Consider the following 26,584-nt stretch of genomic DNA (forward strand, 5'->3'; position numbering starts at 1 on the left):
CTGCTGTGTTCTTTATGATGATATTGCATTTCTATTTCAGGTAAAATCTCGGCCCAGACCCGTACTAAAGTGTGGGGGTAAAGTCTTCAGTTCAACTTGAGCTGAAGGTCGGAGAACGTGAGCTAAATTTGACAAATATCCACTTCCTGTTTCTAGGGTATGCCAGCTGTTCCTTCCTCCATAATCTGACATGACATTATTTGGACGATGTATATCAATGAAAGCCCCCCAAAAAATCTGAACATATGGAATTTTTTAAAGCCATAAACAGCAGCACAAAGAAAAAGTAAGAAAAAAACACATAAATTTGATTGTTTTATAAAAATTTTTTATTTATTTATTTTTTTTTTTAAGTTGCTTTCACGAACACATTTTTCTTCCTTTGTGTGTGCATGTGTTCCTGCCTGAATGTGCACATTTGGGAAGAAATGTCCATGATCTTCATAATATCCTTATCCCCAATAGGCCAGCAAAGTGCACCATGATGAGACCCGGAAACGTTCTAGAAAGGGTGAATACACCAGTGTAACAATGGAAAATGTCCTTTATGACAGACAAAATTGAGATTTGGTAGTTGTATTTAATGAGTTAATGAGTCGAGACCATGTTTTCATGAAGCATGTCATATTTTTTTAAGAAGGTAGATATGCTTTCCATTGGTATGTGCTCGATTAGGAGCTTCAACCAATGATTAATGTTAAACCATTGTTTATTTTTTCAGTTGATAAGTATCAGTTTCTTTCAGTCACGAGAGCTGTGAGTGTGGGTTTTCGGCTGCTTGGCTGGAAGACTAATTGAGTTTATGTCAGAAAGCACAAATGGGGAGATAACTGGATTCTGCAGCCAAAGATGGAGGAAAGCTTTCAAGCCAAAAATGCTGAGCTGGTGAGCAGAGTCATAGTACATAGAAATATGTGTCTGTGGTGTTTTGAGCAACTGGCAGACAGTTGGTATGTTGGTATATAAGATGGCCGTTCACAGTGGACATAGATGCTTCTTTTACTCCTCTTTCAAAGCATCTGTCTTCTCTGTCCAAAATGTGAACATTTGCATCCTTAAAGCAGTGACCTTTGTCCTTTAGTACAGCCGAGTCTTGTCCTGTGGAGGTGGCTCTTCTATGTTGTGTGTTTATAAAGTGGCTGTTTGGTGTCAGCAGTGTAGAGGTCTGAGCACTCCTCCCTACACTGTACAGCTACACTACGTTGTTGAGTTTGTGTTTGGGATGAACCAGTTTGTGTCTGAGTGTGTGGCTGGGTACACTGGGATGTCATGCTTGGAGAAGAGTCTCCTGAGTTTCTCTGATAAACCTGCTACATGAGGGATGACAGTTGTTCTGTTTGTCCTTCTGACCCTCACAAGTTGGTGTCTGACCGTCTTTCCTGTGCATCGTTGTTGATTTGATGGAAGCCCAGCTGGGATAACCACATGTTTATGAGCTTTCTTTACATGTGTGTTCCTTTTCTTTCCCTTAAATAGGGAACGTTTTCTTCCCGGTGATGTTGGGTCCTTATTACTCCAAATTTTTGTTCCAGAGGGTGGTGGGAGTCAAAGAGAAGGTACTGGTCCATGTGTGTGGGCTTCAGGTAAACTTTACTGTTAACATTCCCATTCTCCCCAGTGTGCACATTACAGTCCAAAAACAGCAAACTGTTATCCTTTGTGTCTTCCTGGTGGACTTTATGTTTCTATCCACTGAGCTGATGTGAACCATGAAGATGTCTACTTCTTGGGTTTTAATTTTGTCCCAGGTTTCTTCCACATATCTGTACCAGTGGCTAGGTGCTAGAGAGATGTTTGAGAGTTTGTGCTTGGGATGAACCAGTTTTTGTTTCACGGTGTTGCTGGGTCGGAAGTGCACTGGGATGTCGTGCTTCAAAAACTTGAAGTCCAGTCATCTTCTTTTCAAGCTTCTTAGACTACCATGAATAAGAACCTCCACAGAGATGTGGAGGAGTTCCTGTCTATGTTCTCCCTTGGTTCTTCAGCTTTCCTCCACAGTCCAGACACATGCCTGATAGATTAATTTGTGTTTCCATATTGGCCATAGATGTGAATGATTGTTCCTCTCTTTGTGCTAACCCTCAGATCACCTGTGGAGGTGACCCCACCTCTCTTCCTGTGACAGCCAAACTGACCCTAAATTGGTTAAGCTGTAAAGAAAATTGATGGCGAAAACACACCAGCGGGTCGAGTCAGCCGTCTCCCTCTCTAAGTAATCGCTATCATTCAGCTGCTCTTTGTCTGTTACTATGGCAACCTGAGATCATGGCAGAGGAAACAATTATGGGCTGTTAGACACACACACAGTGCGGGAGTGTGTGTCTATGTGAGAACATCCACATGTGGTCAGCCGGATGTAGTATTGAGCAGGTCAAAGAAATCAGGAAACAAAACCCAGCCTCGACATTTTTGTCCTGCTTTGTTCACACGTGATGTGGCCCAACTATCATCACATCTCACGGCTGTGGCACAGCTGAAGACCTGGAGGTGAGAACATGGTCATCACAAACATGATTTCTGAGTGGCGACTCCACCCATGCCAGCCTCAGTACTGACACAAATAACAGGTCTGAGTCTGAGACGCTGCGGGCTGAAATACAGTCACTGACCTGAGTCCAGCTGGCCTCTTTCTCTTCCTTCTCCTCCACCTCACACCTGTCAAACCAGTTTGACCGCAAAGGTGTACTTTCCGCTTGTTGTATCCAGGTGAGACAGGTGACACTGTCTATGTGCTGAGCTGTTTTAAAGATAGTGTAGCTTCTAAATTAGATAACTCCTGGTTAATGCCCACTCTTACTACACTATCACTGCATTAAACCAAAGTCCTAGTTATTTTGAGGCATCATCTATATTAACTTTAATAAATGACATAACGCCTCTATGTATAGAATCACCAGACAAACCCAATAAAAAAAGTCTCCCACAGATTTAAGGCCACATCGCTGATGAACTTTGGTGCAGCACTGACACCTGTTGCCTTTTTGACGTAACAGCAGCAGAACATTAAAACAGCTCATTTATTCAAATTTTCAACTTTTTGTTTTTCTGGTAAAGATTTGCAAAGTCCAATTATATCAGACATGGATATTTTTTAGTAACCCTTCAGAGCCCATAAACCCCAGAGGTAATTAAAGAAATTCTCCCTGAGATTTCAGATATTTGTCTTTGTCAGCAGGTGGTTTCTGCCTATCTAGTACTGACCATAACAAGAATTTAGAGGGAAAGGGGGTGGGACTTATTTAGAAAAGCTTCATTGGGCCTGGAAAAATAGTTTGTTCCTATGAAGAATTCAATTAAATTTCAGTTCAATTTTATTTATACAGCGCCAAATCACAACAACAGTCACCTCAAGGTGCTTTATATTGTAAGGTAGACCCTACAATAATACATACAGAGAAAAACCCAACAAACATATGACCCCCTATGAGCAAGCACTTTGGCGAAAGTGGGAAGGAAAAACTCCCTTTTAACAGGAAGAAACCTCCAGCAGAACCAGGCTCAGGGAGGGGCGGGGCCATCTGCTGCGACCGGTTGGGGTGAGAGAAGGAAGACAGGATAAAGACTAGGGATTAGGTTTTATCTGATACCGGTGCCAAACCGGTACTTTTGAAACAGTGCCAGTGCTCAAACGGTGCTTAAAGAATGGAGAACACAAACTTTGTCCAAAAACCTCTTATGTTTTTATTTTTAGCAGTCTCTTTTTTTCTGCAAAATGATAACCAAGTTAGCCTTTTCTGTTGTTACAACATACCTCCTTTGGTTGGAACCGGTGCTTAAACAGTGGAAAACACAAACTTTGTCCTAAAACCTCTCATGTTTAGCTGTTTTTTTTTGTAAAAACATAACAATGTTAGCCTTTTCTGCAGCTATAGGACATATATGGTATCACTCTATCAAACAAGAAGACAGCCACATGTGACTATAACGGTGTTTGCTAGTTCACCTTACGTGCATTAATTTAATAACGTGGTTAGCCTACTCAACGTAAATTACACACGAACAACATTAAGGTACTCACGCAGAGAAGAACGGCTGCTGCTGCCATCATCATCCGTCATCATTTCTGCTACACTGACAGGGCTAGGGGCCAGGACTCTACTCTTCGGGTTCTTGGGGGATGTTGCTAACTCCGGGTCCGATGACAGGCACCACACCCCCAGTAGATGTGCACGGTGTGAGGTCTCGCAGCAAGCTATCAAATATGGTGCATTTCTCAGCTTTTAAAAAAACACTATGCGTCGCCAGGTGTTTCATCAGATTCGAGGTGTTACCTCCTTTGCACAGTATCACCTTAAAGCACTTGTTGCAGGCTGCTGAGTTTGCATCTTTTGCTGTAAAGTACAGCAAGACTTTTGACCGCTTCGCCTTGGGCATTTTTAATCTGTAGCTCTGCTCTAAAAGAACGTACGTACCTGGCCCCGCCTACTATCCTTGGAAAGGTAAAATGATTGGCTAGAATCCAAAGTGTATGACATCTCAAGAAAAAAAAGCACCGAAATAAAGCACCGAAATGTGCCCTGCTTTTCAGTCTGGTTACTACCGTTTATGTCAGAACCGGTGCCATAATGGTACTGGATACCGGTACCCATCCTTGATAAAGACATGCTGTGGAAGAGAGACAGAGATTAATAACAGGTATGATTCAGTGCAGAGAGGTCTATTAACACATAGTGAGTGAAGAAGAAACACCCAGTGCATCATGGGAATCCCCCAGCAGCCTACACCTATTGCAACATAACTAAGGGAGGATTCAGGGTCACCTGGTCCAGCCCTAACTATATGCTTTAGCAAAAAGGAAAGTCTGAAGCCTAATCTTGAAAGTAGAGATAGTGTCTGTCTCCCGAATCCAAACTGGAAGCTGGTTCCACAGAAGAGGGGCCTGAAAACTGAAGGCTCTGCCTCCCATTCTACTTTTAAATACTCTAGGAACAACAAGTAGGCCTGCAGAGCGAGAGTGACGTGCTCTAATGGGGTGATATGGTACTACAAGGTCATTAAGATAAGAAGAAGCCCTCACTAACCTAGGACAGTTGTCATTGATCTTCATAAAAATGAAACAGCCCCATGCCCCCTGAATCAGAGGTCCGTTGAGCCACACACTGCAATAACCTTAACTAGTAATGACTATATGAATTTTTCTACAAATAAAATTTTAACCATTAGAAGAATGGTTGGAATACCCTGGAATACCCTGCTTAGCAGATTTCTTTCTCCCCAACACATTCCAGCTCCTCCTGAGGGATACTGAGGCTCTCACAGGTCAGATGAGAAATGTAATCTCTCTGGTGGGTTCTCGTGTACCCCATGGTTTTTACCTGGAACACATCCACAGAGAGGTGCTCTGGAGGCACCTAACTTGATACTACCTCCGCCTACCTTGCAGAAGCAGCGGCTCTCCTCTAAGGCTGATCCCAGCCACCCTGCAGAATAAGCTCAATTCAGTTGGTTTTATTAACAACAACACTCTCGGTAATTACCCAGATTTGATGACCACTAGTAAGGGTTATGATGTAGATAAACTGGTAAACTGGAAGCTTTTGTCATGGTCCCCGTGTCTCTCTGGCTGGCTCACACTGGCTACAGGTTTTGTTTTCTTTCTTCCCCTCTCCCTCGCTCCTCTCTGCCTGGGCGGAGCTTGTTACGGGCTCTTGCTCTTGGCCCATGCACCTGTGTGATTGTCACCACCTGCTGCTGATCTGGCTGATTCCCCAGTTGCTATTTAAGGCAGTGGCACAGAGCAGCTCGCCGCTGGAACGTTGAGTCTCCTGAGTTCGTGCTCTCGGCTTCTTTAAAGATCTCCCCGTGTGTATTCGCCTGTGGTACTAACTACTGTTTTCTGTGTATAGACATTCCTCTCCTGGACCAGATTATGGACCTTTCCTGTGTGGCGGCGTGAGTGGAGTTTTGGAGCGAGTGCGGCTGAAGAGAAGTGATTGTGCGTGGAGGAGCTGTGGCGGTGACTGAGCTGAAGTGGAACCGTGTGTGTGGATTACCCCCTTCTCCCTGGAGCCCTGGAACCCCTCCCAACTAACTGTAACTGTGTTCCATATTGTAAATAAACTGTCTTCGTTTGTGCGCAAAGAACTCTGTTCTGGCTCACTTCTATCTTCATCACTACAGTCCGGTACAATGCCTTCATTACTCTGCACCAATGTGCTGGTCCAACTCCAAAAGGTACTTTAATGCTTCTGCTTCACTTGAGCCAACTTCTCTACCCCAACCCATAGGAAGCATTCGACTGTTTTCCAGCCAATAATCATGGTCTCAGTCTTGGAGGTGCCAACTCTCACCCCAGTCAATATACACTCTCCAAGTCTACAAAGCAAATGTAGCCTGAATGGTCGAAGTCTCATCATCCTTCCATCCATCCTGGAAGGGTGAAGATCTGGACCGCTGTTCCACAGCCAGGTCAGAACCTGCATTTCTACTACTACATCCAGTTTTCAGCTGTTGGCTGGATCTTCTTTTCCGGTAGTCTGGAATAAACTTTTCCCAGGTGACTGAGCAGAGCCATGCCCCAGTAATTGAAGCACACCCTCCGGCCCCCCTTTTCAAAAATGGGAATCGCAGCTCTGGTCTACCATTCTACAGGCACCAGATGAATGCAAATCAAATATAAACATAAAAGAGGCATTACAGTGTTAATACTTACATGCTGATCACCTTTTTTTGCCAACCAAACGCTTCAAGCTCCCCCCTGGCCTGGCTCACGGAGAGTTGTGGTTTTGCCAAGGTTCAGCTGTGTGGCAGGTAAGGCAGTACTCAAACCCAGCACTTGGAAACCTAGGGGTTTTCAGTTTTGGGGAGAAGTTAAGCAGCTTGAACAGATTCATTCTTTCTCTTCTATTAATCTCTCTAGTGCAGGGGTCGGCAACCTTTCTGATGATGAGTGCCATCTAAAATTTCCTCAGAATTCACTGTGCCATATGATTGTATTAGCAATAAATTTAATAACACTATATTAACAGTTACACACTATGTAGAACAACCTTATAGAATTATATTTGTTTGCAGATGTTGGCAGCTATCAGCGATAGTTATCAGCTATTTTGAAACAAAAAAAGACACTTTTTATCCATAACACAGACTCCATGACAGCAAATGAACTGTACAACAGAAAATGCAAATGCTATTTATGGTCTCCTCACAACGATGATAAGAAAAATAAACTGGGCCAATATGGCATGTTTGTTAATACAGGGATACACATGTTAATGTGATCTCTGGTCTCCCACTCAGAGACACAGGTCTCCGAGTGTCCAGCATTCAGACGAGACTTACAAATGTGTGCAATATGATCCAGAAACGTAAAGTTGCCTCTACAAATGTGTACGAGTGTGTTACATTTGAAGATTTGACCGCACCCGCTTTCATTTATAAACACCTGAAGGAGTCTCCTGAGACCTAATGATCATGTGGCATGCCCACGTGACTTTCCGTTTCCGTGACTTTAATAATGAATGTTTCCTACCTGGAACTTATCTTGAACTTATTTTGAATATCATGTTTTTCCTCTTTTTATTAACATTGTGCTTTTTTTTTTCATTTTCTAATTTCAGATCAGTAAAGTACAATCCAACCATAAACAAGTAATATACTCTTGTCTTCAAATTGTTAGTTTCTAACCATTTTAAAAACTAACAACTTAAGACAAAATAAGCAAAAAACACAATGCAGTTCAATACTAATTGTTTGGTTGGTTGGTTGGTTGTTTTTCTTTTAGACCAAATCCCTTATACAGTTACAGACCCTGATGATGGCAACCTCCAAAAAAAAAAAAAGTTTCCTCAGGCCCCACGTGTGACAGTACCAGGTAATAATGTAATGTTTACTGTGTGTGTGTGTGTGTGTGAGAGTGTGTGAGTGTGTGAGAACAGGAACCTTTGTAGACGAGTTGTATTTAATCTTTAATTTTTAAAACATTTTTCTAAACAGCCGCGACTGCTCTGCAGTCTGCCCCCAACATGATGCCCCAGCCGCCTCCTTTCGCCAACCTCCCCAGCAAATAGTCTGTGTTCAGTGCCTTCTCTAACGACGGTATGCTTTGAAACAATGAGCTGCATCACAATTTCATTGTAATCTTAACTTCAAACACTAATTTATGCTGTTGAATGTCATCATATTTTGCTTGTTTAGATTTCTGAGGCAAGTTCTAAAATGTTGTATTATGACATTTTACATAGGATTTCATTTATGTTAAAAGGCTAAATTGTAAACAGTTTTAACAGATCGAACTACTTAAACCTGAATGCAAAATGTGAAGCCATCACTTATTGATGTCGTTATTTTTCTCATCACAATGCTTTTCCAATTTATCACAAGCCAGTATTCTTTGTGTTATTATTCTTTCCAACACATGCAGCCTTCCAAAAACTTATAATCATGGTGACAGAGCTGACCAGAGAAGTTGGGGACCTCCGTGAGGTGTTCAGAGCTTTTCGTTAATCCTGCAGCACTGAACCTGTTGATGCTGGGGTATTGCCTCTGGATTAGCCATTTAACAACATAGATGAGATGAACAACTCTGCAATGACTGGAGGCAAATGAAGCAATGGTCAGTTCTTAAAGGTTATGTGACTTTTCTAACCCAGAAATTTAAAAATTGTCAAATTCGGTTAAACTGCTTAAAAATGGCCTTCTCCTGTATGTTCTGCTTGAATATAGCACAGCAGGCTGTCATTGGAAGATCCAACAAACAGGAATAGAAATGCATTTCACTGCAAATAGTTTGGTTTATTCATTTTATCTCTGCAAAAATAGGCATTGAGCTTTTCAGCTAATGGCTCTTTGAGAATCAAAGTGAGGCAGCAGTTTGCTGATTTCTGCCTTGTGACTTTCATATTAATCAGCCTAGTAGTTTAGATGCTTTCTCCCTGCTGAAGATAATTGACAAGAGGTTATTCATGTTTAAGCTCTAATCTGGCCTTTTTTTCTTCATCTTTTTGTGTTTGTTTGTGTCCTAGATGGCCTGACTCAGCAGGTGGGGGTAAACGCTGTTTCTGAGTTTGCCTTCACCCAAGCAGAGCAGAAATGTCTCTGCTACGCTCCAGATCACATGGGTGGCGCAGAATGGTCGATATCCAGCCCGATCCCGGAGTAAACTTTAAAAAAAAAAAAACAAACAAAACAAAACACGTGACTTGTAACCAATACATGTAACACAACTTTTTTTTTTTTCAGTAATAAATTACTTTGTTATTGATACAGAGATGTCAGTCTTTTTTTTGTTTGTTTGTTTACATGATGCCAGATGCTTCTTATTATAGCGGTATTATTATGGACATGACAAATTGTAAGATAATGTGTCACGACTGGGGCAGCAGTCGTGTGATGAATAAATGAGGACCCAAGATGCAGACGGTGATGGAGATGCGAGTGGAGGTTTATTTACAGTGAAGATAACAGAAGTGAGGGCAGGACTGAACATAAACTGGGTGAAACTAACAAACAAACCTGGAACATAAGGTCAGCGGGAGAAACTCAGAGATGGCAGATGAGGACAGCAGAACAGGGAGACGTAGAGAAACATAGGGAATGAACACAGACGACGCGACGAGGAGCACAGGCAGACACGCAGTATAAATACACACACCAGGTAATTAGGAAATGGCAGACAGGAGGGGACACAGCTGGAACTGATGGACCTAACGAGACACAAACCTACAAAGTAAAACAGGAAACTCACAGACTGTTTTACACAACCAACTGGGGACACGAACAGAACACAAAGGAGAGACACAGGTAGGAATGAAAGAAACACACAACTCAAACCCTAAGAACAGATACAAAATCAGAATAAACTAGAAGAATGATAATAATAAACTTAAAGCGCTGGGTCACCGACCCAGGACCATGACATAATGTCCAGCATATAACGGGTTTCCTGTTTGTGGATCATACACAATTGTCTTTTTTGCAGGTTTAAGTATTGCTAGCAATTTGCAGTGGTTTAGTATTGATAGAATTGCCTATTAAGTACTGTTTTTTAAGTACTGATTTTTAATCATGATTTTATTGTTTCAATAGTAACCAAGGGTGCAAAGTGATGGAAAATCAACATCAGAGTCCAGTGATTCAATATCAGACTCTAACATTGTTTCAACATTAACAGTGTTTGAAAAGATGACTTTAAAACAGTGTCAGCGTTCAAGATTGATTCAATATCAAATTCTGACGTTTCAACATTAACAGAGGGTGCAAAAGTAACGTTACATCAATATCAGATTTCAACGTTGATTCAATAGAATTGCCTGATATTGATTTAACATTGTTTCAATGGATATTTTCTATCTGGGATTGTTCCCTCATCCACCTGCTGGCCTCTATGGAAGCTCCGCCATAGCCACCACCAAACAATTGAGTTCTTTTTACACATCTGCCAGCATCTGGGCAATCCACCACTTTTCATTGTTTATACCGTTACCAAAAAACAAAACAAAAACCCAACAACAACAAAAAACAATTGGCCCATAAAAACGAAAAATCACCATCGGCCAGTCCAGCTATGGTTAGCTATGGTTAGAGCCCACTCCTATCATATTTTTCAGTAATTAATACTTCAGTAGTAAATATGAACAACTTATCTTAATGAACCAGCTGTCATCTTTATTCATTTTCTTTCACTTCCTGTTCTGATCTTTATTCTATTCAATTCAATTCAATTCAATTCAATTTTATTTATATAGCGCCAAATCACAACAAAAGTCGCCTCAAGGCGCTTTATATTGTACAGTAGATAGCACAATAATAAATACAGAGAAAAGCCCAACAATCATATGACCCCCTATGAGCAAGCACTTTGGCGACAGTGGGAAGGAAAAACTCCCTTTTAACAGGAAGAAACCTCCGGCAGAACCAGGCTCAGGGAGGGGCGGCCATCTGCTGCGACCGGTTGGGGTGAAGAAGGAAAACAGGATAAAGACATGCTGTGGAAGAGAGACAGAGATTAATAACAGATATGATTCGATGCAGAGAGGTCTATTAACACAGTGAGTGAGAAACTCAATGCATCATGGGAATCCCCGGCAGCCTACGTCTATTGCAGCATAACTAAGGGAGGATTCAGGGTCACCTGGTCCAGCCCTAACTATATGCTTTAGCAAAAAGGAAAGTTTTAAGCCTAATCTTGAAAGTAGAGATAGTGTCTGTCTCCCGAATCCAAACTGGAAGCTGGTTCCACAGAAGAGGGGCCTGAAAACTGAAGGCTCTGCCTCCCATTCTACTTTTAAATACTCTAGGAACAACAAGTAAGCCTGCAGAGCGAGAGCGAAGTGCTCTAATGGGGTGATATGGTACTACAAGGTCATTAAGATAAGATGGGGCCTGATTATTTAAGACTTTGTATGTGAGGAGCAGGATTTTGAATTCAATTCTGGATTTAACAGGAAGCCAATGAAGGGAAGCCAAAACAGGAGAAATATGCTCTCTCTTTCTAGTCCCTGTCAGTACCCTTGCTGCAGCATTTTGGATCAGCTGAAGGCTTTTCAGTGAGTTTTTAGGACATCCTGATAATAAAGAATTACAGTAGTCCAGCCTGGAAGTAATAAATGCATGAACTAGTTTTTCAGCATCACTCTGAGACAGGATATTTCTAATTTTAGAGATGTTGCGCAAATGGAAGAAAGCAGTCTTACATATTTGTTTAATATGTGCATTGAAGGACATGTCCTGGTCAAAAATGACTCCAAGGTTCCTCACAGTGTTACTGGAGGCCGAGGTAATGCCATCCAGAGTAAGAATCTGCTTAGATACCATAGTTCTAAGATTTTCAGGGCCGAGTACAATAACCTCAGTTTTATCTGAATTAAGAAGCAGAAAGTTAGCGGCCATCCAGGTCTTTATGTCTTTAAGACATTCCTGCAGTTTCACTAATTGGTGTGTGTTACCTGGCTTCATGGATAGATAGAGCTGCGTGTCATCTGCATAGCAGTGAAAATTTATGCTATGTCTTCTAATGATGCTGCCTAAGGGAAGCATGTATAATGTAAATAGAATTGGTCCTAGCACTGAACCCTGTGGAACACCATATTTAACCTTAGTGTGTGAAGAGGACTCTCCATTTACTTGAACAAATTGGAGTCTATTAGATAGATATGATACAAACCACTGCAGTGCAGTACCTGTAATACCTACAGCATGTTCTAATCGCTCTAATAGGATATTATGATCAACAGTATCAAACGCAGCACTGAGGTCTAGCAGGACAAGCACAGAGATGAGTCCACTGTCAGAGGCCATAAGAAGATCATTTGTAACCTTCACTAAAGCTGTTTCTGTGCTGTGATGAGCTCTGAAACCTGACTGAAACTCTTCAAATAAGCCATTCCTCTGCAGATGATCTGTTAGCTGTTTGACAACTACTCTTTCAAGGATTTTTGATATGAAAGGAAGGTTGGAGATTGGCCTATAATTAGCTAAGACAGCTGGGTCTAGAGATGGCTTTTTAAGTAAAGGTTTAACTACAGCCACCTTGAAGGCCTGTGGTACATAGCCGATTATTAGAGAGAGGTTGATCATATTTAAGATCGAAGAATTAATTAATGGCAGGACTTCTTTGAGCAGTTTTGTAGGAATGGGGTCTAAAAGACACGTTGATGGTTTGGAGGAATTAATTATTGAAGTTAACTCAGAAAGATCAATTGGAGAAAAAGAGTCTAACTTAGCACCGATGGTACTAAAAGTAGCTGTAGATAATATTACATCTGTGGGATGATTATTGGTAATTTTTTCTCTAATGATAAAAATTTTATTTGTGAAGAAGTTCATGAAGTCATTACTAGTTAACGTTAAAGGGATTGTTGGCTCAGTAGAGCTCAGGTTCTGCAAACCTGTGTCCAGTTTGCTCATCACCTGTGTGTCTCAAATCACAGTTTTCACGTTTTTCCTGTTTCATGATCATTTTTATCATGGAGACAAAAGCCAGCCTTTCATCAGCCATGTGGAGATGAGGAGCAGCAAGAAGAAACAGTGAGGTGTCATGGAGGTGAGTGACCAGCAGAGGGAGACATAACTCAGAGGGCTCAGCTTCCAGAGTGAGGGATGCTGGGAGGAGGAAGAGGAGGAGGTGACGCCAGCAGAGGCTGCAGAGATGCTAACAGCTCAGACACACAAACACACTCTGACAGGAGCTAACTGCTAACACACACACAGGCAGAGAGACAGACACAGACACACACACAGGCAGAGAGACAGACAGACACACACACACAGGCAGGCAGGTGGAGGCAGGCTGAAGCTAGCAGCACACACACTTTGACACACACTGAACTAGCTGCTGTTAGCATGCTGTGGAGAGAAGGCTAATCTACTGACACACACACACACACACACACACACACACACACACAAAGCAATGCAGTGTCCAGGGCTTTCATTTGGATGGTGAGTGATTTATCAGTTAGACCCTCAGGTGTGTAGGTGTGTGTGTGTGTGTGTGTGTGTGAATATGTTGATGACAACTGCTATGTGTTGCTGCTGTTGCCATGGAAACAGTCATGTATTTGTTCTTTAAGAGAAGTCACCTGTCAGACATCGAACATGTGATCAGTGCCAGGTGAGTAAGAAGGCATCTAGCTGTGCAGCCACAGTTGCAGAGTACTACTACTACTACTACCTCTGTGTACTGCTTTGTACAGCAGTATGCAGCTGCGCTACCACACTGGAATATAGTTCTCCTTTGCCGGTGAAGATCTGTAACCTGCTCATGCCATAAGTTTAACTTCGAGGGAAAAAAGCTTCTTGGACCTTATTTTGGAATGATGTCAGACACTTACAGAGGTTTTCATCAGATTTATCAACCATGATTCTGGTTCTGGTTTCCTGCGCTGGATGAGGTTTTTGTGTTTTGGTTTTGTGAGTAAAATTGATTGTTTGATTGATTGCTCTCCACTCTTAGTATAACTAAAGCCCATGGCCACCAAACATTAGAATGCCTCAGAAAAGAAACCCTCTCAGTGTGGACGTGAAGCTGAGGATCAGGACGTTTTCACAGTGTGTAATCCAAACCATGCCGCAGCAGATTAATGACTGTCTTCATGTTGTGGATGGATATTCTCAGACATTCTCTTGGCAGACGTGTGGTCCATTTTTGGGTATATTCTTCAGTAGTTTGGGTTGGGATCATCACTGATGGTAACTAGGAGTTAATGCAGTGTTTCAAAATAACTACCCAAATAGCTGCCTGGAGAGATTTCAGCATGGTCGCCGGTAGTGTGACTTGATCTACTTATACTTACTGTATGTTTTTGGTTGTGTGTGCGAGCACAGGTGCAGATGTACTCAAACCTCAGATTGACAAACATTTGAGTGGGGGGGTGGAGCCTGCAGGTGGTGATGTCAAAGCGAGGAGCAGGAGGGCGGGGTAAGGGGGAGCGACTGGACACCATGGCAACTCTTCAAGCAGCCAATGAGGAGCTCAGAGCAAAACTGACAGAGATCCAGATCGAACTACAACAGGAAAAGAACAAGGTAAGGACTACAAAACCCAGAGTATCCCAAAAAGTTGATCCTGTTCATTTGGACGTTTTCAGTGGGAGAAAATGTTTTATCATCATCCAAGTGACTTCTTCAGTCTCAGCTGACTGCAGGTTTCCCCAACCTTATAGACAGTTCATTGCACAATAACTGAAAGTAGCCAACTGAATGAACAATGGGCTGTGAGGTCAGTTTATGATCATTAATATGCAAAGTGACATGACCACTGATCAGTGTCCATGAGTCCCATTCACAGGTAGTTGGGGAATGGCTGCAATCACAGCATTATAAGATGGTGACAGATGGACCCTTAGGCCCCCTCCTCAGTTCACAGATGGTCTTTCCCTTTTCACATAAATGGCCTCCTTGACTCCGCCCTCAAACCAGCATTCCTCCCTGTCCAGGATGTGTACATCCTCATCATTGAAAGAGTGTCCACTGGCCTGTAGGTGTAAATAGACTGCAGAGTCCTGGCCTGACGAGGTGGCTCTTCTGTGTTGTGCCATCCGCTTAGCCAGAGGTTGTTTGGTTTTCCCGATGTAGAAATCCTGGCAATCCTCCTGGCACTTAACAGCATACACTATGTTACTCTGTGGGGGGGGAACTAGCCTCACAGCCCATTGTTTATTCAGTTGTGCTAGTTTCAGTCATTATACAAACGTCCTGTTTATAAGGTTGAAACCTGCAGTCAGCTGAGACTGAAGAAGTAACCTGATGATGATGAAATGTTTCTCCCACTGAAAACATCCAGATGAACAGAATCAAACTTTGGGAATTTCTTACCTGGATGATTGAGTATGCATCAAGAAAAAACCCAGATTACCACAAAGATTACTACAAAAATTTCACAGTACTGAGAGTAATGTAATGATAATACTGAGTACTGTAGGTGAGCCGACTGGAGAGGGAGAAAAGTCAGGAGCTGAAGGCAGAGCATCACCGGGCCGCAGTTGCTGTGACTGAGCTGAGGACCAAACTCCATGAGGAGAAGCAGAAGGAGCTTGCACTCACCCGGGAGACGTTACTACGGCAACATGAGATGGAGCTCATGAGGGTCATAAAGATCAAAGATGGTGAAATCCAACGTCTTAATGGACTGGTGCTCACCTTAAGGGATGGATCCACAGACAAGGTGAGCCACCTAAAGCACACCTGTCTGGCTCTTGTCCGTCACCATCCATCTGTCCATATTGTGTTCACAGCATTAAGCCCCTCCTCCACTGTACACACATATAATATGAACTTGGCCACGGTGATGTTTGTCTCTTGAGACAAATATATTTGGATGAGGGTGGAGTGCTAAGTTATCAGCTAATGCTAGCTAGCTTGGTTAATGAGTTGCACCTATAGTGTATGGGTGCATCACACTGTACAAATGACATAAGAGGTTGGCAAAGAGTGGAATTTAACTCAAGCACGGGACACAGGCAGGCCATGAAGCAGGCCAGCAGATCAGCTGTTCTCAGCTTCTGCACATCCCAGTAATAAATATCATTTACTGCTGCTGCCTCTGCAATTTCACTGCAGAAACAATGTAGTCTGTTATGTTTAATTTCTAATCCTCCTCATTTTAGGCTTAGTAGCTGTTGGAAAATAAAGCTTTATCTGTTTACTTCGGGTGATCCAAGGCTCTGAGTTAAGTCTGGGTCAATTTCAACCCTGAATTAGCTGATTGATTAATTAAATAATTAATTGTGATAATTTGGTTAGTAGCTGGTACTTCCTTTTAGCTTTTGGTCAACGCTGGTAGCTTTTGGTTTGGCTGGTAGGGCAGCTTTTGGGAGGGGTGGGTGGTCTTGTTGCTGGTCTTCCTGCCTCAGGCTTCAAGTTCCAAAAACTGCCAAACATACAACCCCTCAAAATGTATTCCCGGTTAGATACCATATTTCTAAGATTTTCAGGGCCGAGTACAATAACCTCAGTTTGATCTGAATTAAGAAGCAGAAAGTTAGCGGCCATCCAGGTCTTTATGTCTTTAAGACATTCCTGCAGTTTAACTAATTGGTGTGTATTACCTGGCTTCATGGACAGATGTCCATCTGCATGGGTGTCATCTGCATAGCAGTGAAAATGTATGCTATGTCTTCTAATGATGCTGCCTAAGGGAAGCATGTATAATGTAAACAGAATTGGTCCTAGCACTGAACCCTGTGGAACTCCATAATTAACCTCAGTGTGTGAAGACGACCCCTGCAGTACAGTAGCTTTAATACCTGCAACTGGGCTGTATTCATTCTTTAACGCCAGAGGACACCATTGACTCTTCGTTCTCATGCTATTCAGGTGAGGAGCGCCCTGCTGGGGGAAGTGGAGGAGGCGAGAAGGAGCTGGGAGGCGGAGCGTTGTCGCTTCCAACACGAGATTCTTGAGCTGAGGGGAGCAAAGAGGAATGCTGAGGAGGCGCTGACATCGGCTCAGCAGGCCTGCCAGGCCAGAGCAGCCGAGCTGCGATCAGCTCATCATCAACACCAAGAGGAGCTTAACAGGACCAAGAGAGACTGTGAGAGAGAGATTCGCCGCCTGGTAGGAGCCTGTGACGCACACATGACTGTTTACACATTCATGATAGTTACACATAACCAGGCGCTGTATGTTGAGATGGACGAGCGGGTCATCTGCTAATCAGAAGGTTGGTGGTTTGGATACTGAAGCGTCTGACATATCACAAACATTGACAGCTTTACTATTAGCAGTACAAAGAAAGGTAAACCTAGACTCTGGGAAAATATAAAGAGGTTAAACACAGAGGACAGAATGAAAGAAACACAGCTGCTGCACACAGCACATAGCATTTGTGTGAGAGTAAAGTGCTGTATGAGCATGTCTTTACTTTAGACTTGGGTCCTCCTGCGCTGTTCAGCGCATTGGGTGTCAAGTCTTCGCCAGCATAATCGGTCAGCTGCAGCTGCTTCGGCCTCATCCCATGCAACATCTAAGGTGGGTAGATGATCGATGAAAGTCCTCCGCCATGTTGCTCGGGGGCGGCCTGGTTTGCATCTTCCGTGGAGATAACAACCCTGGGCAGTCAGTGTGGGAGTTGGCGTAAAATGTGACTTCCAAAGCATATGAGCACGTGTGTGCTCTAAACACTTTGTTCAGTATAATTGGAGAAGGTCTACTAAAATAATAAAGTTCAGCTCATTTGAAGACAGGAGACTAAAAATGGCGACTGTAAGTAAACAGATTTATCAGCATCACAGCTCTGTCTTTAACACACAGTAGAATTTGATGGATTATAATTGAGTGTTTCACTATATTAATGTTTATAGACAATTTTAGTTGTTTATTCTTCCACTGCAGGTTTGGTGGAGTTGTGTAATGTTCTGATGAAAAAATAAAAACAAAATTTAAATGTAGAATTTGACTTTCTGCAGATTTATGCTTATAAAAAAATCAAAAATGCATTCTGGCAAAAATGAAGCCCCGGTTAAGATGAAATTCCCAACTGCTGTGACTCTGGAAACCTGGGAATCATCAATCCAGCAGCATTTTTTTTTAATAGAAAATGAGCGTGAAGGGTCGTTTTCTGTTTGGATGCAGAGTTTAAACCTGACCAAAGCATTGAGCAAGCACCTGTCGTTGCTCAGTCACTTAAAAATATTAAACCATAGACATCATGCAACTTGTCTCTGAATAAGATGAAAAACGTGAAACTGGCAGATGAATGAGCCACTAAAACTGGAGTGTTCCTCTGGTGGACTCTGATGAATAAATGCATTATTATGAAAGTGAATACATGACTAACACGGAGTGGTACGGCAGAGCTCAGCAGCAGAACAACACGAACACAGACTGGTGCAGTACAGAGGCTGAACACCGGCTCACTGAAACTCCACTGGGGACAACGATGAATTCAACCTGAGGGTGTTTGACCTGAGCATGCTTTAATCTTAAGGCAACACAAACTCATACTAAACTCAACAATTTGGACATTTGAACCTGAAGTCATCCAACTGCAATCAAACCAGAAATATTTAACATGTGCCTCGTTCAGTGTTTCATTAGTGCTGACTGACATGACCTTTGAACTTGACTGTAGAAGCCTTTGGGAGTCAGAAAATCCTTTAGATGGAGAAAGATGGAAGTGCTGAGCGTGTTATAATCATCTTAGGGGACACCGATGACCTAAGAGATTAACCTAAGATGCTGGCCCAACTTATTTCTCTCAAAGTTAACAACTCTGTGATTTTATCACGTACACATTACTAACCAGAAACCAGTATCATGTACAAGGTTCCATGATACTGATACTGGAACGAAAACTTTTCAAGATTTCATTTTGACCAATGTCCTCGGAACCCGAACCCTCCCTCAGATACTTCATTTAAGGTAGAACGGACAAATTCACACCCCACTCCAAGACTTTATGTGGGTGGTTACCAGGTTGCACTAATCTCACCTTTTAGGTTAGTGATTGTGTAAGTAAAACGTACTACTCACTTACATATGATGGAGTTGGAAACATATGATTAAGCAAGCGGTGTGCAGCTGGAGTTTGAAGTTCACAGTAAAATCACAGATGCAAACTGGATCCAGCACCAAAGCAGCTGCACTAACATCCTGCAAAAGTTACCTGAGACATCAGCCAAAATAATTTATCATGGGCAGAGTCACAAAACTTTATGACTCTAGCTTGTTTATGAGCGTGTGCACCTCCAGATTTCTCTGGACAAACCCGAAGCTCAGGATACTCAGTGTACTATACACAAGTTATTCAGGTACAAGAATCACCTGCTTCATTTTACATTAGAAAGACTAGAAAGTCTTTTCTGGACCTGACTCTCACCGGTGTGTTTGAAATAACCCAAGCCTCAGTTCTCACCACTCACCTGTCTCTGATAAAACAAAGACATAGCTGACTAACCTTGCGTCCTCTAATCTGTCTCGCTGTCTGTCTCTCACCTGTCCGTCTCACCTGTCTGCGTCTCGCCTGACTGAAGAGAGAGAAAACTGAAGGACGTAGCTGACTAACCCCGTTTCCTCTAACCTGTCTCAATGTCTGTCTCTCACCTGTCTGTGCGCAGATGGATGAGATAAAGCTGAAGGACAGAGCTGTCAGTGTTTTGGACAAAGCCCTCGGTCTGCAGGCTGGACACGCCCACCGCCTCCAGCTGCAGACTCAGGCTGCTGAACAGCAAATTGCAGCCCTGAGAGATGCACAGAGGGCGGGGCTAAACCACCCCACTCTTAACCCCAACCCCAACAACGCTCCTCACATTGTAAGCTCCGCCTCTTCCTGCTTGTTTAAACTGCATGTGAAAAAGCCATCTCATTTGCTTCATGTCGCAGAAGCCCCAGAGCATTACAGTGGGAGTTCCTGTTTGTGTTGTGATACTGATTCATGACTTATGTACTGTGTCACCCTCAGCTGTGTGCCATGCACAAGCCTGCACCAGTGCAGTCAGAAAGAAAAGCAGATTCAGCAACTCTCTGCTGACTGTAGCAGGGATTACCTCTGCAGACATGTATCACTGGGACTGAGCCTGTCGTCACGGCTGCGATTTATGATTGTGACTTTAGTGATACAAGCCTGCTGTATTCACCAAATACAATATTCACAGCACCACAGACCAAACCGCAGCAGTCAAAGAGAGAATAATACCTATGGAGCAGCTGGATGCTGCTAGAGATCAGCTGTTTACAGAGAGTTAAACTGGCACAGCATCTCTCTATTGTGGTGTCTGCAGTGTTTCCCTTCACTGTTCACATAGACCAGAAGGAAGGCAACACTTTAGCTAAAATAATCCAGCAAACATTCCCCAATGTCAGCTCTCGGGGGCTCTGTGTATTTTTTTTACAACCCACGTCAGGCTCCTTCTTCATCATCTATCAATACTCAACATTCACTGAGCCATCCAAAAACCTGTACACAAATAAGATTATGTGTTCAGGTGACTAATACTGTGGAGGACAAACAGCATCAGGGACCACAGCAAGTACCAATACCAAGACAGTGCTCTGGTCTTGTGTTGAGAGAGATTTTTAAAAACTGAAGCCTAATCTTAAAAGTAGAATGAGTGTGTACAGAAGAGGGGCCTGAAAACTGAAGGCTCTGCCTCCCATTCTACTTTTAAATACTCTAGGAACAACAAGTAGGCCTGCAGTGTGAGAGCGAAGTGCTCTAATAGGGTGATATGGTACTACAAGGTCATTAAGATAAGATGGGGCCTGATTATTTAAGACCTTGTATGTGAGGAGCAGGATTTTGAATTCTGGATTTAACAGGAAGCCAATGAATTCAATTCAATTCAATTTCAATTCAATTCAATTTTATTTATATAGCGCCAAATCACAACAAGAGTCGCCTCCAGGCGCTTTATATTGTACAATAGATCGCACAATAATAAATACAGAGAAAACCCCAACAATCATATGACCCCCTATGAGCAAGCACTTTGGCGACAGTGGGAAGGAAAAACTCCCTTTTAACAGGAAGAAACCTCCGGCAGAACCAGGCTCAGGGAGGGGCGGCCATCTGCTGCGACCGGTTGGGGTGAAGAAGGAAAACAGGATAAAGACATGCTGTGGAAGAGAGACAGAGATTAATAACAGATATGATTCGATGCAGAGAGGTCTATTAACACATAGTGAGTGGCTGGAAAGGAAAAACTCAATGCATCATGGGAATCCCCGGCAGCCTACGTCTATTGCAGCATAACTAAGGGAGGATTCAGGGTCACCTGGTCCAGCCCTAACTATATGCTTTAGCAAAAAGGAAAGTTTTAAGCCTAATCTTGAAAGTAGAGATAGTGTCTGTCTCCCGAATCCAAACTGGAAGCTGGTTCCACAGAAGAGGGGCCTGAAAACTGAAGGCTCTCCCTCCCATTCTACTTTTAAATACTCTAGGAACAACAAGTAGGCCTGCAGAGCGAGAGCGAAGTGCTCTAATAGGGTGATATGGTACTACAAGGTCATTAAGATAAGATGGGGCCTGATTATTTAAGACCTTGTATGTGAGGAGCAGGATTTTGAATTCAATTCTGGATTTAACAGGAAGCCAATGAAGGGAAGCCAAAACAGGAGAAATATGTTCTCTCTTTCTAGTCCCTGTCAGTACTCTTGCTGCAGTATTTTGGATTAGCTGAAGACTTTTCAGGGAGTTTTTAGGACATCCTGATAATAAAGAATTACAGTAGTCCAGCCTGGAAGTAATGAAGGCATGAACTAGTTTTTCAGCGTCACTCTGAGACAGGATATTTCTAATTTTAGAGATGTTGCGCAAATGGAAGAAAGCAGTCTTACATATTTGTTTAATATGTGCATTGAAGGACATGTCCTGGTCAAAAATGACTCCAAGGTTCCTCAGTGTTACTGGAGGCCAAGGTAATGCCATCCAGAGTAAGAATCTGCTTAGATACCATATTTCTAAGATTTTCAGGGCCGAGTACAATAACCTCAGTTTGATCTGAATTAAGAAGCAGAAAGTTAGCGGCCATCCAGGTCTTTATGTCTTTAAGACATTCCTGCAGTTTAACTAATTGGTCTGTGATACCTGGCTTCATGGACAGATAGAGCTGGGTGTCATCTGCATAGCAGTGAAAATTTATGCTATGTCTTCTAATGATGCTGCCTAAGGGAAGCATGTATAATGTAAATAGAATTGGTCCTAGCACTGAACCCTGTGGAACACCATAATTGACCTTAGTGTGTGAAGAGGACTCTCCATTTACTTGAACAAATTGGAGTCTATTAGATAGATATGATACAAACCACTGCAGTGCAGTACCTGTAATACCTACAGCATGTTCTAATCGCTCTAATAGGATATTATGATCAACAGTATCAAACACAGCACTAAGGTCTAGCAGGACAAGCACAGAGATGAGTCCACTGTCAGAGGCCATAAGAAGATCATTTGTAGCCTTCACTAAAGCTGTTTCTGTGCTGTGATGAGCTCTGAAACCTGACTGAAACTCTTCAAATAAGCCATTCCTCTGCAGATGATCTGTTAGCTGTTTGACAACTACTCTTTCAAGGATGTTTGATATAAAAGGAAGGTTGGAGATTGGCCTGTAATTAGCTAAGACAGCTGGGTCTAGAGATGGCTTTTTGAGTAAAGGTTTAACTACAGCCAGCTTGAAGGCCTGTGGTACATAGCCGATTATTAGAGATAGGTTGATCATGCTTAAGATCGAAGAATTAATTAATGGCAGGACTTCTTTGAGCAGTTTTGTAGGAATGGGGTCTAAAAGACACGTTGATGGTTTGGAGGAATTAATTATTGAAGTTAACTCAGAAAGATCAATTGGAGAAAAAGAGTCTAACTTAGCACCGATGGTACTAAAAGTAGCTGTAGATAATATTACATCTGTGGGATGATTATTGGTAATTTTTTCTCTAATGATAAAAATTTTATTTGTGAAGAAGTTCATGAAGTCATTACTAGTTAACGTTAAAGGGATTGTTGGCTCAGTAGAGCTCTGACTTTTTGTCAGCCTGGCTACAGTGCTGAAGAGAAACCTGGGGTTGTTCTTATTTTCTTCAATCAGTGACAAATAGTAAGATGTTCTGGCTTTGCGGAGGGCTTTCTTATAAAGCAGCAAACTATTTCTCCAGGCTTAATGATGATCCTCTAAATTTGTGACACGCCATTTCCTCTCCAGCTTACGGGTTATCTGCTTTAGGCTACGTGTTTGAGAATTATACCACGGAGTCAGGTACTTCTGATTTGAGGCCTTAGTTTTCACAGGAGCTACAGTATCCAGAGTCGTACGTAGTGAGAAGGTAAAATTATTAACAAGATAATCAACCTCTGTTGGAGTAGCGTTCAGATAGCTGCTCTGCTCTATGTTGGTACAGGGCATTGAAGATGATAACAGTGGGTGGATTATATTCTTAAACTTAGTTACAGCACTTTCAGAAAGACATCTACTTTGATAAAGTCTACTCTCCACTGCTGTGTAATCAATTATTGTAAATCTAAATGTTATCAGGAAATGATCAGACAGCAGAGGGTTTTCAGGAAACACTGTTAAATGTTCAGTTTCTATGCCATATGTTAAAATGAGATCTAGAGTGTGATTAAAGTGGTGGGTGGGTTCTTTTACATTTTGAGAGAAGCCAATTGAGTCTAATAACAGATTAAATGCAAAGTTGAGGCTGTCATTTTTAGCATCTACATGGATGTTAAAATCACCCACAATAATGATTTTATCTGAGCTGAGCACTAAATCAGATAAAAAGTCTGAGAAATCAGAGAGAAACTCTGTGTAAGGCCCAGGTGGACGATAGATGATAACAAGTAAGACTGGTTTCTGAGTTTTACAGCTGGGGTGGACGAGGCTAAGCATCAGGCTTTCAAATGAATTAAAAGTCTGTCTTGGTCTTTCGTTAATTAATAGACTGGTGTGAAAAATTGCTGCCACACCGCCCCCTCGGCTTGTGCTTCGAGGTTTCTGGTAGTTAGAATGACTCGGGGGTGTTGATTCATTTAAACTAACATACTCATCCTGCTGCAACCAGGTTTCTGTAAGGCAGAGTAAATCGATTTGTTGATCAATTATTAAGTCATGTACTAACAGACTTGGAGGAGAGAGACCTAATATTTAATAATCCACATTTCATTGTTTTACTCTTTGGTTCAGATGTGGATACTGTATTGTTCTTTCTTTGTGATTTTTTTTATGTTTAAGTTGTTTGTTGCTGGTTTTTAGTTTGTTTTTTGTCTGTTTGGGAGCTGACACAGTCTCAATGGATATGGGTTTTTGGGGGGGTAGCAGGAGGAGAGAAGCTGCAGAGAGGCGTGTAAGACTGCAACTCTGCTTCCTGGTCCCAACTCTGGATAGTCATATTTTGGGGGGTTTAATAAATTGGTCCATATTTCTAGAAATGAGAGCTGCTCCATCCAAAGTGGGATGGATGCCGTCTCTCCTAACAAGACCAGGTTTCCTCCAGAAGGTTTGCCAATTATCTATGAAGCCCACATCGTTTCTGGGACACCACTCAGACAGCCAGCAATTTAAGGAGAACATGCGGCTAAACATGTCACTCCTGGTCTGATTGGGGAGGGGACCAGAGAAAACTACAGAGTCCCACATTTGTTTTGGCATGAAGGGAAGCCAAAACAGGAGAAATCTGCTCTCTCTTTGTAGTCCCTGTCAGGACTCTTGCTGCAGCATTTTGGATCAGCTGAAGGCTTTTCAGCGAGTTTTTAGGACATCCTGATAATAATGAATTACAGTAGTCCAGCCTGGAAGTAATAAATGCATGAACTAGTTTTTCAGCATCAAATGGAAGAAAGCAGTCTTACATATTTGTTTAATATGTGCGTTGAAGGACATGTCCTGGTCAAAAATGACTCCAAGGTTCCTCACAGCATTACTGGAGGCCAAGGTAATGCCATCCAGAGTAAGAATCTGGTTAGATACCATATTTCTAAGATTTTCAGGGCCGAGTACAATAACCTCAGTCTGATCTGAATTAAGAAGCAGAAAGTTAGCGGTCTTTATGTCTTTAAGACATTCCCTCATGGGTAGATAAAGTTGGGTATTATCCTCATAGCAGTAAAAATGAATGGCACGCCTTTGAATAGCACTGTCCTGATACTGATATTTGCCCTAGCGCAGAACCTTGTGGAACTTTATAATTAACTTAAGTGTGTAAAGAAGACTCCCTATTTACATGGAGAAATTGGAGTCTATTATTTAGATATGATTAAAGAAACCACAGCAGTGCAGTTTCTAATCGCTGTAACAAAAATGCTCAGCATCATAGAACACTGTACTGAGGTCTACCGGACAGATCATTTGTAACCTTCACTAAAGCTGTTTACTGTGATGAGCTCTGAAACCTGACTGAAACTCTTCAAATATAGTTCATATAAACTGTGTTTGAATGTGTTAACACTAACCCTTTCCAAACTGTTGAGTTGGTATCTTGATGCATGCTCTATCATCCAGGTAAGTAAATCCCAAAAGGTTGATTCTGTTTATCTGGACGTTTTCAGTGGGAGAAACTTTTTGTCACTCATCCAGGTGACTTCTTCAGTCTGACTGCAAATTTCCAACCTTATAAACAGAACGTTTGCACAATGACTGAAACTAGCACCACTGATGAACAGTGGGCTGGGAGGTCAGTTTCATAATCATTGAGATGGTACTTGACCTAATGATTGCTCTATGACTACTAATATCCAACACGTTTTAAATAACACAGTATAAAACCCCCTAATAGTTAGGCTGAGTCGCGCCGTACTCCTCTCAAAGTATACCACCAGGGGCACCTTTCTTATAAATAATATCCCAGTTGCCCAGGAGAGTGTTTCAGGGCCTTCCTAGCCATCCTAACAGTCTTGAAGTGTACAGCATGGTAAAGTCCTGAGTTACCATCCACGCTAATTTGAGACCGGAAATTAAGGCCAATAACAGGTTGACTTCAGCCAAACTTTTTGCTGTGTCACCTCAAGAAATTTGATGTCTACACAAACTACATGTGCAGTCTTCTTCTACGGACCAGGCTAAAAGGGCTAAGGTAGTCAGAGAGAAACAAAGAAAACTTAGGCTTTTAAAACAAACTTGGCCTGAAGCTAACCAGACCTCTGACGTTTTGCACTCTAGCAGAAAGATGCACTGAACTTTCTCATGGACCTTTTATAATAAAGGTGTCTCATTTTACTGACTAGTTATCAGAGAGTGATAGAAGACTCTAAGACCCATGGCATTAAAATGGGATGTCTATAATCACTTGTAAAGTCCTCTGTAAAGGTATGTTGACTTTGTGCCTTCGAGTTCCTTAGAGGTTCACCTTTTGACACCTTTTGTACTGTTACTGAATTATCTTAAGATCTGTTTGTTCTGTTTGATTTTCAGTTTGTTTAAAATTATATTTTTAGTAATTCAGTGTTGAAGAACTTCCTATTGTATGAAAATACAAAAGAAACTATATATTTTTCATGTGTTTGCATGCTACCACGCTGATGAGGCCTGAATGCAGTTTGCAGTTAGGTATTTGGTTGATGGCTGACCTTTGACCTGGGCTGTCGTTCTTGTGCTCAGTCTCAGGAGGATCGTGACACTCGGAGGTTTCAGCTGAAGATAGCTGAGCTCAGTGCCGTCATCAGGAAGTTAGAGGATAGAAACGCTCTACTGTCAGAAGAACGCAACGAATTGGTAAA

The 26,584-nt window shown here is 42.2% G+C and overlaps 1 protein-coding gene and 1 long non-coding RNA gene across 12 annotated transcripts in view; both read left to right on the forward strand.

Annotated features, from left to right (window-relative positions):
- Positions 1-5,002: 5,002 nt before the first annotated feature.
- On the forward strand, positions 5,003-9,132 carry LOC106098538 (uncharacterized). 2 transcript variants are annotated; one of them, XR_003221396.1, is made up of 5 exons: positions 5,003-6,750; positions 7,724-7,813; positions 7,936-8,037; positions 8,363-8,554; positions 8,964-9,132. It is a non-coding gene; the product is annotated as an uncharacterized LOC106098538 (long non-coding RNA). The 2 variants fall into 2 exon arrangements; XR_001224788.3 differs by having other exon boundaries at positions 5,003-6,408.
- Positions 9,133-9,309: 177 nt separating this feature from the next.
- Positions 9,310-26,584, forward strand: part of jakmip3 (Janus kinase and microtubule interacting protein 3) — a 58,771-nt gene continuing 41,496 nt past the window's right edge. For 6 of the 10 annotated variants that reach the window (XR_003221391.1, XM_019362414.2, XM_025909754.1 and 3 more), the window contains exons 1-7: positions 9,310-9,741; positions 12,912-12,982; positions 14,266-14,466; positions 15,362-15,604; positions 16,756-16,995; positions 19,497-19,691; positions 26,466-26,579. Coding sequence is in view for 9 of the 10 variants with exons in the window: in XM_019362414.2 (XP_019217959.1) it covers positions 14,332-14,466; positions 15,362-15,604; positions 16,756-16,995; positions 19,497-19,691; positions 26,466-26,579 (927 nt within the window). In the remaining variant the exon portion in view is untranslated. The other 4 variants (XM_025909751.1, XM_019362415.2, XM_025909753.1 and 1 more) reach the window with 4 other exon arrangements.

Source organism: Oreochromis niloticus, linkage group LG8 (genome assembly GCF_001858045.2).
Source record: "Oreochromis niloticus isolate F11D_XX linkage group LG8, O_niloticus_UMD_NMBU, whole genome shotgun sequence".
NCBI classification, from domain to species: domain Eukaryota; kingdom Metazoa; phylum Chordata; class Actinopteri; order Cichliformes; family Cichlidae; genus Oreochromis; species Oreochromis niloticus.